The sequence below is a fragment of the Callithrix jacchus genome, chromosome 8 (assembly GCF_049354715.1).
Source record: "Callithrix jacchus isolate 240 chromosome 8, calJac240_pri, whole genome shotgun sequence".
Lineage (NCBI taxonomy): Eukaryota > Metazoa > Chordata > Mammalia > Primates > Cebidae > Callithrix > Callithrix jacchus.
In genome coordinates this window covers 85,193,988-85,206,145 of record NC_133509.1, presented here as the reverse complement: position 1 = coordinate 85,206,145, position 12,158 = coordinate 85,193,988, and the positions used below count along the sequence as shown (strand labels likewise).

General features: G+C 36.4%; 1 protein-coding gene and 1 long non-coding RNA gene across 2 annotated transcripts in view; one reads left to right on the top strand and one right to left on the bottom strand.

Annotated features, from left to right (window-relative positions):
- SAV1 (salvador family WW domain containing protein 1) overlaps positions 1–12,064 on the top strand; it is a 38,314-nt gene extending 26,250 nt beyond the window's left edge. The window contains exons 3-5 of the mRNA XM_002753891.7: positions 867–1,137; positions 4,845–4,988; positions 9,996–12,064. Coding sequence (XP_002753937.1) covers positions 867–1,137; positions 4,845–4,988; positions 9,996–10,197 — 617 coding nt within the window. The 3' untranslated portion in view covers positions 10,198–12,064. The remainder of the gene's footprint in view (positions 1–866; positions 1,138–4,844; positions 4,989–9,995) is intronic.
- Positions 6,878–10,857, bottom strand: LOC144577406 (uncharacterized). The gene is made up of 2 exons (XR_013521200.1): positions 10,762–10,857; positions 6,878–7,332 (listed from the first exon to the last, which is right to left on the bottom strand). It is a non-coding gene; the product is annotated as an uncharacterized LOC144577406 (long non-coding RNA).
- Positions 12,065–12,158: the final 94 nt, after the last annotated feature.

Sequence of the window (12,158 nt, the reverse complement as noted above, 5' to 3'; positions counted from 1 at the left end):
AGTTAATATATAAATATTTCATTGATTTTTGTATGTTGACCTTACACCCTGCTATCTTAAACTTACTTAATAATTCTAGGGCACAGCCAGATTACTTTTTAAGTATTTATAAACTGGGAATGGTTTTACAAATTCATTTTTGCTTTTTTTTAGAATGAAATTTCAAATCTTGAATTGGGAAATTTTCTTTTTCCCACTTTTCTTTCAGCTTTACTTACTTAAGTAGCTTTACTGCTACAGGTTGATTATCCCTTATCTCAAAATGCTTAGGGCCAGCAGTGTTTCAGATTTTGCATTTTTTAATTTTTATTTTAGAATATTTATATATACATAATGAGTTGTCTTGGGGAAAAGATCTCAAATCTGAACATGAAATTCATTTATGTTTCATATATACCTTTTATGCATAGCCTGAAGGTAATTTTATATAATATTTAAAATAATTTTGTGCATAAAACAAAGTTTTGACTGAATTTTCACTGTGACTCATCACATAAGGTCAAGTGTGGAATTTTTCATTTGTGGCATCATCATGTCGGCTGTCGAAGTTTCGGATTGGAGCATTTCAAATTTCAGATTCTTGGATTAGAGATGCTCAACCTGTCGTTAAATGTTTGTATGGCCTGTTGATGGAAGCATCAACCAAAAAACCATCCACTAATTTCAAAGTCTAATTCCTCCCCCTTTGTATAATTAAAGATGGTAATACTGACTAGTTTTATGAAAACTATCATAATGAACATAAACATAAATTTAAACAGAGAGTACAATCAGGATAGTTAATGTTGTGACTTTTCTAGCTGGCACATTTTTTTGCATTGAATAATTGTGCTGTTTCTTCTCTATCATTTTCTTTTTTCCTGTAGGTATTGGGAGAGTTGCTGCTACATCTTTAGGAAATTTGACTAACCATGGTTCTGAAGATTTACCCCTTCCTCCTGGCTGGTCTGTGGACTGGACAATGAGAGGGAGAAAATACTATATAGATCATAACACAAATACAACTCACTGGAGCCATCCTCTTGAGCGAGAAGGCCTTCCTCCAGGATGGGAGCGAGTTGAGTCATCAGAATTTGGAACCTATTATGTAGATCACACAAATAAGAAGGCTCAGTATAGGCATCCCCGTGCTCCTAGGTAGAGTATCAACTTTATTTTCAACTTTTTGTTTCAGGATTGTCTAATCTTAGATTTTGGACTCATATTTTCATCCAAGAGAAAAGCATTCTAAAGCTTGGATTTGAAAGCCTTGTATTTCAAAATTTACATTTTTCTTTGGATTTACATTTAGTAATAAATGACATTAATAAGTTAAAAAATACTTTTCTCTTTAGCCTCAAAAATGGAATCATTGTTCTTATGATCAGATTCTGCTATAATATGCTAGAATGTTTTATTATAGGTATCCAGAAATTGAAATAATAAAAGCATCTGTCTTCTTACACTTAAATTTCTACAAATAATATAGACCTACCCCCTAAGTCAGAATATACTATTGAATTGCTGTTTTTATTCAATTTTAGACATGATTGTATGTTCTGTTTCTTGCTATTACTAGGCAAGAAAGTGAAAATTGGGACTGGACAGAACATTCCAGATTTGTTTAATAAATGTAGCCAGTAATTCTTTGCACTATTTTGATTGATATTGGACCCGTAGTCCTGCTTTGTTGCCAGGCTTTCAGCTCCGTGCTGCCTAATACTGTAGCTAGTTGTCACATGTGGCTGTTGAGAACTTGAATGTGATTAATAAAAATTGAGATGTGCTATAAGTGTAAATACACACTGGATTTCAAAGTACATAAAAGCTAGCATTAGTATAGTAATAATGAAGTTGCAAATATTTCAAATTAACCACATTTGAGCTTCAAAATCTGAGCCACAAGATTAAACATGAGTAAAATATCATCTGAATTTTGATAAATGTTGCTTAGTGTCATCTGACATAATACAGTTTTTTGGTTATAGTGGACATTTGTATTTTCTTAGATAAATACTGAACTATTTCATGCTAAAATAATTATGAAAATACATTTTTGTATTATCACCTGGAAAACTAAGCTTTGTTATTATTGTGTTGCTTTAATTATTTTACATATTTGGATTAATTCAACTATGAAAATCTGTTTTTTTTCCATGATTCCATGTAGTGGTGCCCAATCAATGTTTATTCAACTACTGAGGTTGTTGTCTTTCAAAGAATCAAATTTGTGGTTATGGTTTGTGGTCTTCAGGTGGCAGAGATCATTGCAGTCCAAATAACCAGATTTGAGAGCTTCCTTTTCTGTTCATCATTGACATGGTTTGGCTCTGTGCCTCACCCAAATCTCATCTGAAATTGTAATCCCCATGTGTTGAGGGAGGGATGTGGTAGGAGGTGATTGAATCATGGGGGTAGCTTCCCCCATGTTGTTCTCCTGGTAGTACATGAGTTTACAAACTCATTCTGATGGTTTACAAACGTGGCAGTTCCCCTTTCTCTCTCTCCTGCCACCATGTAAGATGTGTCTTGTTTCCCCTTCACGTTCTGCTATGATTGTAAGTTTCCTGAGGCCTCCTAGCCATGTGGAACTGGCTAGGGTCAATTAAACCTCTTCTCTTTATCGGCTGTGGGTCAATTAAACCTCTTCTCTTTATAAATTACCCAGTCTCAGGTATTTCTTTATAGTAGTGTGAAAATAGACTAATACAATCATCATTAACCTTATGTTATTATAGAATTTTAATAGTTCCTTTAAAGCAGTTTCATAATTAATTTACTTCTCTCAGCAACTTGGTAGAAGTCGAAAAAGGGAAAATAAATGCTGCCCTTAAGCTCACATTTGTAGTATTAATAGCTATCTGGTTGTCTATCTTAGGCTAATCCTTCTACAGAATTCTTGATTTACATTAGGTTGTTTAATCCTGAGAACAACCACCTGTGGTATGAATTTATTATTCCATTCTTACAAGTATGGAGGCTGAGGGTTAGAGAGTGGAGGAGTTTTGCCTACATTTACATAGGTTGTAAGTGTTAAAGCTGAGGTTCAAATCTAGGCATATCTGACTTCAAAGTCCCAATTCTTCCCCAACCCCAGTTGTACTGTCAAATAATATTTTCCTTTGAACTTATTTAAGAAAGAAGAGTTAAAGATATAATTCAGTGCCATTTGCACATTGATCTTTTTAAATTGTTAGCCACAGCATAATCTAACCTTATTTTAATCCCAGTTTAGTAAACAGTGACCTTTTTAATTACACATGCATTGTTTTCTCCCCATTGTGTGTGTGTGTGTGTGTATATATATCACATTTTCTTTCTTTTTTTATATATGTATAAATATATTTATATATATCACATTTATATTTTTTTATATATATATCACATTTTCTTTCTTTTTTTTTCTCCCTTTTATTTTCAGTTCAGGGGTATATGTGAAGGTTCATAATTGCATGGCTTGGGGATTTGGTACAGATTATTTTGTCACCCAGGTAATAAGCATAGTACCTGATAAGTAGTTTTTCAGTTCTCAGCCTTTTCCCATCCTCCACATGCAAGTAGGCCCCAATGTTTATTGTTCCCTTCTTTGTGTCCATGTGTACTCAATGTTTAGTTCCTACCTATTAGCATGTGGTATTTGGTTTTCTCTTCCTGTATTAATTCAGTTAGGATAATGGCCTCCAGTTTCATCAATGTTGCTGCAAAGGACACGATGTTCTTTTTTGTGGCTGGGTAGTATTCCATGGTGTGTATGTACCACATTTTCTTTATCTACATTTATCCGGTCCACCAGTGACGGGAATTTAGGTTGATACCATGTCTTTGCTATTGTGAATAGTACTGCATTTAACATATGCATGCATATGTCTTTATGATAGAATGATTTCTATTCCTTTGGGTATATACCCAGTAATGGGACTGCTAGATTGAATGGTAGTTCTCAGTTCTTTGAGAAATCTCAAAACTGCTTTCCACTGTGGCTGAACTAATTTATATTCCCACCAGCAGTATAGGCATTCACTTTTCTTTGCACCCACACCAGCATCTGTTATTTTTTTACTTTTTAATAATAGCCATTCTGACTGATATGAAATAGTGTTTATTTCATTGTGGTTTTGATTTGCATTTCTCTAGTAATTAGTGATGTTGAACATTTTTTCATACACTTGTTGGTCACAGATACACATAAATCTTTATGTTTGAAGGTGCAGGGCCCTTTCAGTCTGAAATAGACCCTTTTGGCCTCCTTGAGTTTATTTATTAACCTTCAGGTGGTTCAGTGCTTTCCTTAGCACTTTTCCCATATAATATCTCTATCGCCACAGCATACACAGGCTGTTAGAACTAACTAAATCATGGTCTTTGCTTTTTTAATCTCTATGACTTAAAATAGGTCCTAATCAACTCTAACTCCTATATGTTCTTTTAAGTTGGTAAAAGTTTAAAAGCTATCTACATTTGATAGAGATATTGCAAACACAATACTCACTGCTGCCTTACTACATATCTCAAATTTTCAGCCTACAGGAGGAAGAAAACATTCTTTCTTGGCAACTGTCAACCTTTCTGATATGAATTTCCAGCTGATGACTATTTCTTGTGGGAATTTACTATTCTAGTTTTAAGTCTCTGTATAAAGGTTAAAACTTAGTTCCAGCTTTTTTATATCCTCCTTTGAACCTGTTTTTGAAAAGACTAAATACCAGCCAAAAGAAATACCTTAAAAATACCTTATCTTTTAGGTGGCCTAAGTCAGTCTGGACAGAAGGCACATTGAAAAATGCTTAAGTATTATTTGTTCTTTTATAATTTCTTGTTTAGGTTTAGGACCGTTAGCCTAAAGAATGTCACTTCTTTCTTCTTAGTGTTCCTCGGTATGATCAGCCACCTCCTGTCACTTACCAGCCACAGCAAACTGAAAGAAATCAGTCCCTTCTGGTACCTGCAAATCCATATCATACTGCAGAAATTCCTGACTGGCTTCAGGTTTATGCTCGAGCCCCTGTGAAGTAAGTACATTTACAGCACAAATTTGTTTGAGGAGTAAGTGAAGAGCTGAATGGAATCTCTGGGCTTCTTAAGCAAAGTAGTGTCCATGGTTTACTCTTAGTAATATTGGGCTTCTAAGTAATACTTCACTCGAATAAAGGATATCATAGTTTATAATGTGTGAAAATCATTCATTAGAAATATTAGTTCTGCAAACATTTATAGAATCTTCATTTCTTTGTTTGCATATGTCTGCTATTAGGGATACAAATAAAAAGCTTACATTCTCACAGGGAAGATTAATTGGTAAATAAGTGATACAGTACTTGTGAACCTGGGCACAGTGTCTCACACCTATAACCCCAGCACTTTGGGAGACTGAGGCAGGAGGATCTTTTAAGTCCAGGAGTTCAAACCAGCCTAAGCAACATAATGAGAGCCCCATTTCCACAAAAAAAAATTTAAAAATTAACCAGGCTTAGTGGCATGCATCTGTAATCCCAAGTACTTTAGAGGCTGAAGTGGGAGGATAGCTTGATCTCAGGAGTTCAAGATCAGCCTGAACAACATGGCAGGACTCTTGTCTCTACAAAAAATTTAAAAATTACAAGCATGTGTGGCATATACCTGTGATCTCAGCTACTTAGGAGGCTAAGGTGGGAGGATCACTTAAGCCCAGGAGTTTGAAGCTGCAGTGAGCTATGCTATGCCACTGCACTCCAGCCTGGGTGACGCAGCGAGACTGTCTGCACCCCCTACTACTGCCAAAAAAAGGAATGATAGCAGGTGGTATTTTCTTTATTATTTTATTTCTTATTTCTCCTTTGATACCACTTGACCTACTACTATATACTGCCTATGTTTGTATGCTGATTCTAAATCATATGTAGTATCTGTATGCATTTTTATTTTCTTTAAATCTGGAAGAATATGTGCCCAACTGTTAACCTTGGTATTTCTGGGGGTGGATATGGTTGAGAAGAATTATTCTTCCTGTTGTATGTTATTTCTACTTTATAGTCATGTTTAATAAGAAATAGCATAATGAGCTTTCCTTTTGGGGGAGGAGATAGTACTTAAATGGAACTCCTGGTTTCTTACGGAAATAAACAGATTCCTGAAGATTACAGTCTTTTTCAATTCTGTGGTTCTGTGAGCTAACTATAAAACATAAGGAAACTAGCAAATAGGTTGGAACTCTTCCAAAACAGGCCAGACAGACAAAAAGAGAGCAAGTACTATACTACTTTACTGCTTAAAAACTTAAACAAGAGCTCTAGAAGCCTGTTGCTTTTTTTTTTTCTTTTTTTTTTTTTGAGACAAGAGTTTTGCTCGTTACCCAGGCTGGAGTGCAATGGCACGATCTCGGCTCACTGCAACCTCTGCCTCCTGGGTTAAGGCAATTCTCTTGCCTCAGCCTCCTGAGTAGCTGGGATTACAGGCACGCGCCACCATGCCCAGCTAATTTTTTGTATTTTTAGTAGAGACGGGGTTTCACCATGTTGACCAGGATGGTCTCAATCTCTTGACCTCGTGATCCACCCACCTCAGCCTCCCAAAGTGCTGGGATTACAGGCGTGAGCCACCGCGCCTGGCCAAGCCTGTTGCTTTCTAGTTGATTCTAATTGATGTTTCTGAAGAGGATGGAAATGGTTAATAGTCTATCAACAAAGGGTGAGCGGTTATCTATGAATTAGATAATAAAGAATCAATTACTTATCACAACAAAAAGAGACATTTTTTCCCAAAAATTTTTTTGCCTGTTTCTTCCTTTTGTTTTTTTTAGACAGTTGAGACTCTGAAATTCTGTAATCCTGAAATTCTTTCTTCCTATCTCTCGCAGTAATTTACCAACATAATTTTTGCATATACTTCTAAAACTTGATTTAGAAACAGATTAGGTTTTAAATTTTTATTTATTTAATTTTTGTCAAGTTATGTTCCTGTGTCTGCTCACAAAAGTCTATAATGCTTGGTATAACTGTACTCAAGCTCAACTATAGGATAAAAATTTTAAATTTAATCTTTGGAAAAAGAATTGTCAGGAACGTATTTACTTTCTGTTATTCCTCACACACACACCAAAACACTAGTACTTAGCATTGTGTGGCAGGGGTATTTTTTATTCCAATGGCTTGGCAATCCTGTAGTGTTACCATTGACCCTGCTCTAAATACAGGTGGAAAAGAGGGAAGAGTGGACACAGTGTTATGGTGGGTAGGTGCAAGGGACTTAGGCTACATGGTGATACCTGGAGCTGAGGATAGCAGCACTTTCTGTCTCAAAGTCAGCATCCACTGGAGTGTGGACAGGTTATTTTTGGTAGCATTATAGCAACTGGTGCTTGATGAATAGAATACTGCCCTAGGAAAAACACAACAAAAGAGATGGTAGAAGCATAGACTACTGGAATGGTTTACACCCAATTTTCTGAATGATTTACCTGTGTTTATAAATGACTAAATGTTAAACTTGGGGAAGCAGATTTCTTGGCTAGTTAAGAAGGAAAGAACGGGAGTTTATCCTTTTCAGAAATAGCAGGCACACTTAGGTGATTATAGGCAGAAGCGTAGTAACTGCATAGAAGCAACAGAGGGAAGAAGTTGGAATGGAAATAAGATTTCCATTGCATGTTTTGCAGTTTTTTTCACATCTGTGCTCTTCTTAGAGGGTACTTTCTTCCCCCAAAAGGATTTTCTCTACTCTGAGTTTGTTGCTTCTACCCATAATGGTACTCTTGATGCTGAATGCTGATTGGCAAGTTAGAAACTTGGCCAGGCTTGGTGGTGCACCTGTAATCCCAGCTACTTGAGAGGCCGAGTCAGGATTGCTTGAACCTAGGAGTTCTGGGCTGTGGTGTACTATACCAGTCGGATGTCCATACTGTTTGGCATCAATATGGTGAGCTCCCAGGAGCAGGGATCACCAGGTTGCCTAAGGAGGGGCGAACTGGCCCAGGTGGGAAATGGAGCAGGTTAATACTACTGTGCTGATCAGTAGTGGTATTGTGCCTGTGATTAGCCACTGCACTTCTGCCTGGGAAACATAGGAGATCTCCATATCTACAAAATAAAAAAAGAAGACAGTTTTGTGTCTGAGTGTTTCTGACAGTATCACTCTAATTTATGTTCACAAGTAGTTGAAGTTTCACACTAAAAAGAAAAGAGCTTCCTACCAAAGAAATCTGTATCTATTAATAAATTTGCAGCTCTCAAGTAACTGAGTAAAATTGAGAGTCCAATGAAATATATTTACCTTCCAGTTTTTGCATGTTGTGTTACTGACATTTCTGTTACATATGCTTAAGTAGGAGAGAAACATGTCAAAATGCCAAGTATAGTAGCTCCCACTAACTGCTCAGTATGTTTTCTGTCTCCTTTTTTTGTTTGTTTTTTTCCTTTTTTTTAAAATCAGGACTCTTGAGCCAGTGTCTCCCTTTTTTAAAAATCTCATTTAAAATTATTAGATAGTCCTTTTGAAAGAAAATGGTATGATAAATATCAAAGAACCACTGGGTAGGAAATATTATAAATGATCATTAAAAATAATACTAGAATCGGCCAGGCACAGTGGCTCAAGCCTGTAATCCCAGCACTTTGGGAGGCCGAGGCAGGCAGATCACGAGGTCAACAGATTGAGACCATCCTGGCCAACATGGTAAAACCCTGTCTGTACTAAAAATACAAAAAAATTAGCTGGGCATGGTGGCGTGCGCCTGTAGGCTGAGGCAGGAGAATTGCTTGAACCTGGGAGGTGGAGGGTGCAGTGAGCCGAGATTGCGCCACTGCATTCCAGCCTGGTGCCTGGTGACAGAGCGAGACTCTCTCTCTCTCAAAAAAAAAAGTAATAATAAATAATACTAGAGTTTGCAATCAAAGCTTCCTATTATATCTGCTCTGCAATATGATTTGAGAGGTATAACTTCAGGTACAACTTGCCTTTCCCTAATTCAAGTTCTTTAGTCTTAGTGGATATTAACATTCAAAACCACTACTTTGAATCATGTTGGTCCAAGTTCTCTGCCTTTCTGAACTTTTATTCACTAAACACTTTTGCAAGAGGTAAAGAGCTTCTTTAGGTTTTGGTGTTTTTCATCTTTAAATGAGAATATGAATTAGAGTGCTGTCTTCATCCTATACTGAAATGGGACTGTGTAGGCAACTACTAAAGGTACTATTGCTATGCAGCGATCTACTTACCACTGAAAGACTACTAATGGTCTTCTACGATACATTTGGGAATCCTTCACTACACTGTGAAGCCTTCTACAGTCTGCTTAGTCTCTCATTTTAAAAACAGTTTATTCTTTCCTTCTTGAGTTTTCCTGTTGTACTCAGCCTCAGGAGTACTTAGAGGCCACAAATGATGCTTCCTCTTCATTTCTTCTTCTGTCTTGTTCCTTGTTTGCTGTTGCAAATAGCATTCCTCAGAAAGATCCATCAACATGAATGGACCACCCATTTTTGTACATTATCATTTACAGGCACAGTGTGGTCTAAAGTATTCTTAAGTTCCTGACAAATAACTTTTGATGAACTTATAAAGAGCACACAATATGTTCTTCAGAAATTACAGAAACACTGTAGTGTGAAATCTGTGTTGATGGTTATCTAGTGTTAATATTAGAATAATTGATAATTTAAAGAAATAGATATTCTTTAACTTAAATTGAAATGAAGTAATATTAGCAGTTTTCTCCTTTCCCTAAAAAAAAAATTATATGTAAATAGCAGTTAACTCAGTTTTTTAGAAAAACTGATGTATTTATTTTTAGAAATGGGGTCTTGCTATGTTGCCCAGGCTGGCCTCAAACTCTTAGGCACAGCAATCCTCCCACGTCATCCTCCCAAGTAGCTAGGACTACAGGTGCCACCACTGTGCCCAGCTACTCAGTTATTTTTAATTAAAGCTTATGGTTTGTTTAGTTATAAATAAAGTTGACATTTTAAAAAACAGACTAGTTTCTTGCTAGAAATAGATGTTTATGTATGTGTTGTGAACATATATATGCTTGTGTTTTAAAACAGATATGACCACATTCTGAAGTGGGAACTCTTCCAGCTGGCTGACCTGGATACATACCAGGGAATGCTAAAGTTGCTCTTCATGAAAGAACTGGAGCAGATTGTTAAGATGTATGAAGCATACAGACAAGCTCTTCTTACAGAGCTAGAAAACCGAAAGCAGAGACAGCAGTGGTATGCCCAACAACATGGAAAAAATTTTTGAGCTGATTTTTTAAAAATAAAATTTAAGTTTTATAAGAGCTTTAAAATATTTTCACAGATAGAAAATAGCAAACAAGTACTTTGGTTAATAAACACAGCTTCCTTTGTGGAAATTATAAAATTCTAACTTTACATGTATTTTGTTATTAGAAATTTTCTTTTATTGAACAAGAAAAATTAGTCTATCATTTTAAGAGCCAATATGGCAAACACTTTCAAGTGCTATATATTAGGAAACTGCTTTGGTATTGGATGGAAAAAATGCAGCAGGAAATGTCATTATGAACAAATGTTAAATAGGAAATTATCACTTGTTAACTTCTTATAGCAGTAGTACCTTTCTTTAAAAAAAAAAAAAAAAAGAATCTGCAGTATTTAAAAAAAAATGTTTACCGCTCTAGTGTGAAATATTTTCTGGAAAGGGATGGTTTAAATATTACCATGAGGTAGTTTAAATATAAAATAGGATTTGAAGCCTTATTGTGATAAATATTTATATATGATGTATGTTTGTCTTCCCTCCTCCAAAGTAAGGGACCCAGATAGGGGACATGGTGGCTCATACCTGTAATCCCAGCACTTTGGGAAGCCGAGGTGGATGGATCTCTTGAGCTCACCAGTTTGAGACCAGCCTGGGCAACATGATGAAACCCCATCTCTACAAAAAATACAAAAAAAACATTAGCTAGGTATGATGGTGCATTCCTGTAGTCTCAGCTACTTGGGAGGCTGAGGTCAGAGGATGGCTTGAGCCCGAGAGGCAGAGGCTGCAGGGTCAAGATTGTACCACTTGCACTGCAGCCTGGGTGAGAGAGCCAGTCCTTGTCTCAAAAAATAAAGAAAGAAATAAAAACAAAGTAAGGAAGCCTTTTAAAGCATGTTGAGAAAATACTTTTTTTTTTTTTTTTTTTTTTGAGACGGAGTTTCGCTCTTGTTACCCAGGCTGGAGTGCAATGGCGCGATCTCGGCTCACCGCAATCTCCGCCTCCTGGGTTCAGGCAATTCTCCTGCCTCAGCCTCCTGAGTAGCCGGGATTACAGGCACGTGCCACCATGCCCAGCTAATTTTTTGTATTTTAGTAGAGACGGGGTTTCACCATGTTGACCAGGTTGGTCTCGATCTCTTGACCTCGTGATCCACCCGCCTCGGCCTCCCAAAGTGCTGGGATTACAGGCTTGAGCCACCGCGCCCGGCCGAGAAAATACTTTTTATTATGAATGGGTGATGGGCATTTTGATCTTTCAGGAGTACATATAAGCATAAGTACCTAGCCTGTTTGAGGAAGGTGTGTGAAACTCAAAGTTGCTAAAATCAACTTTGGTATTTTCAGCCAGGGCTGTTACTGCATTTAGCATGGCTCTGATGAGACAGTGGAGAGTTCCTGACAGCATAGCGTACTGCCTTCTGACAGACTGGATTGAGCTACCAAAAATGACAATCAGGGATTCAAAAAAAAATGTTGGTCATTAAATTGATTTTATATTATTACTTTTTAATCTTCTAAGCATTTGTCACAGGACTTTAAAACCACATATTTCCTTCATAATTTTTCTCCCCTTTTGGATTAATAGTTGTTAAAACTTTTCATAATTAGTGCTGTACATTTGATTGCATACAAATTGGTGATACTTCTAAACTATAACTATAAATCTCTAGAATTCTGTGAATTTCAACATTATTTGAAGTAGTTCTTCAATTACATATACATGTGTTGTAAATATGTAAATACACTTTTAGCTTAGGAAGCCTTCCAGAATACAAGCTACTCCCAGTTATCAGTGAGTTTGAATTGTTGATGAAATGTTAACAGTGTTAAGTGTTTGCTTTTATATAACAAGTTTATTAAATATATTTTTGTGGAAACTAAATGCGTGGTTTTTGAGTCCCTGTTTTAGACATAGTGCTGTATTTCATTTTTCTGTTCAAAAGTCCATAGACAAAGGAATCAATATACTTGAGAGG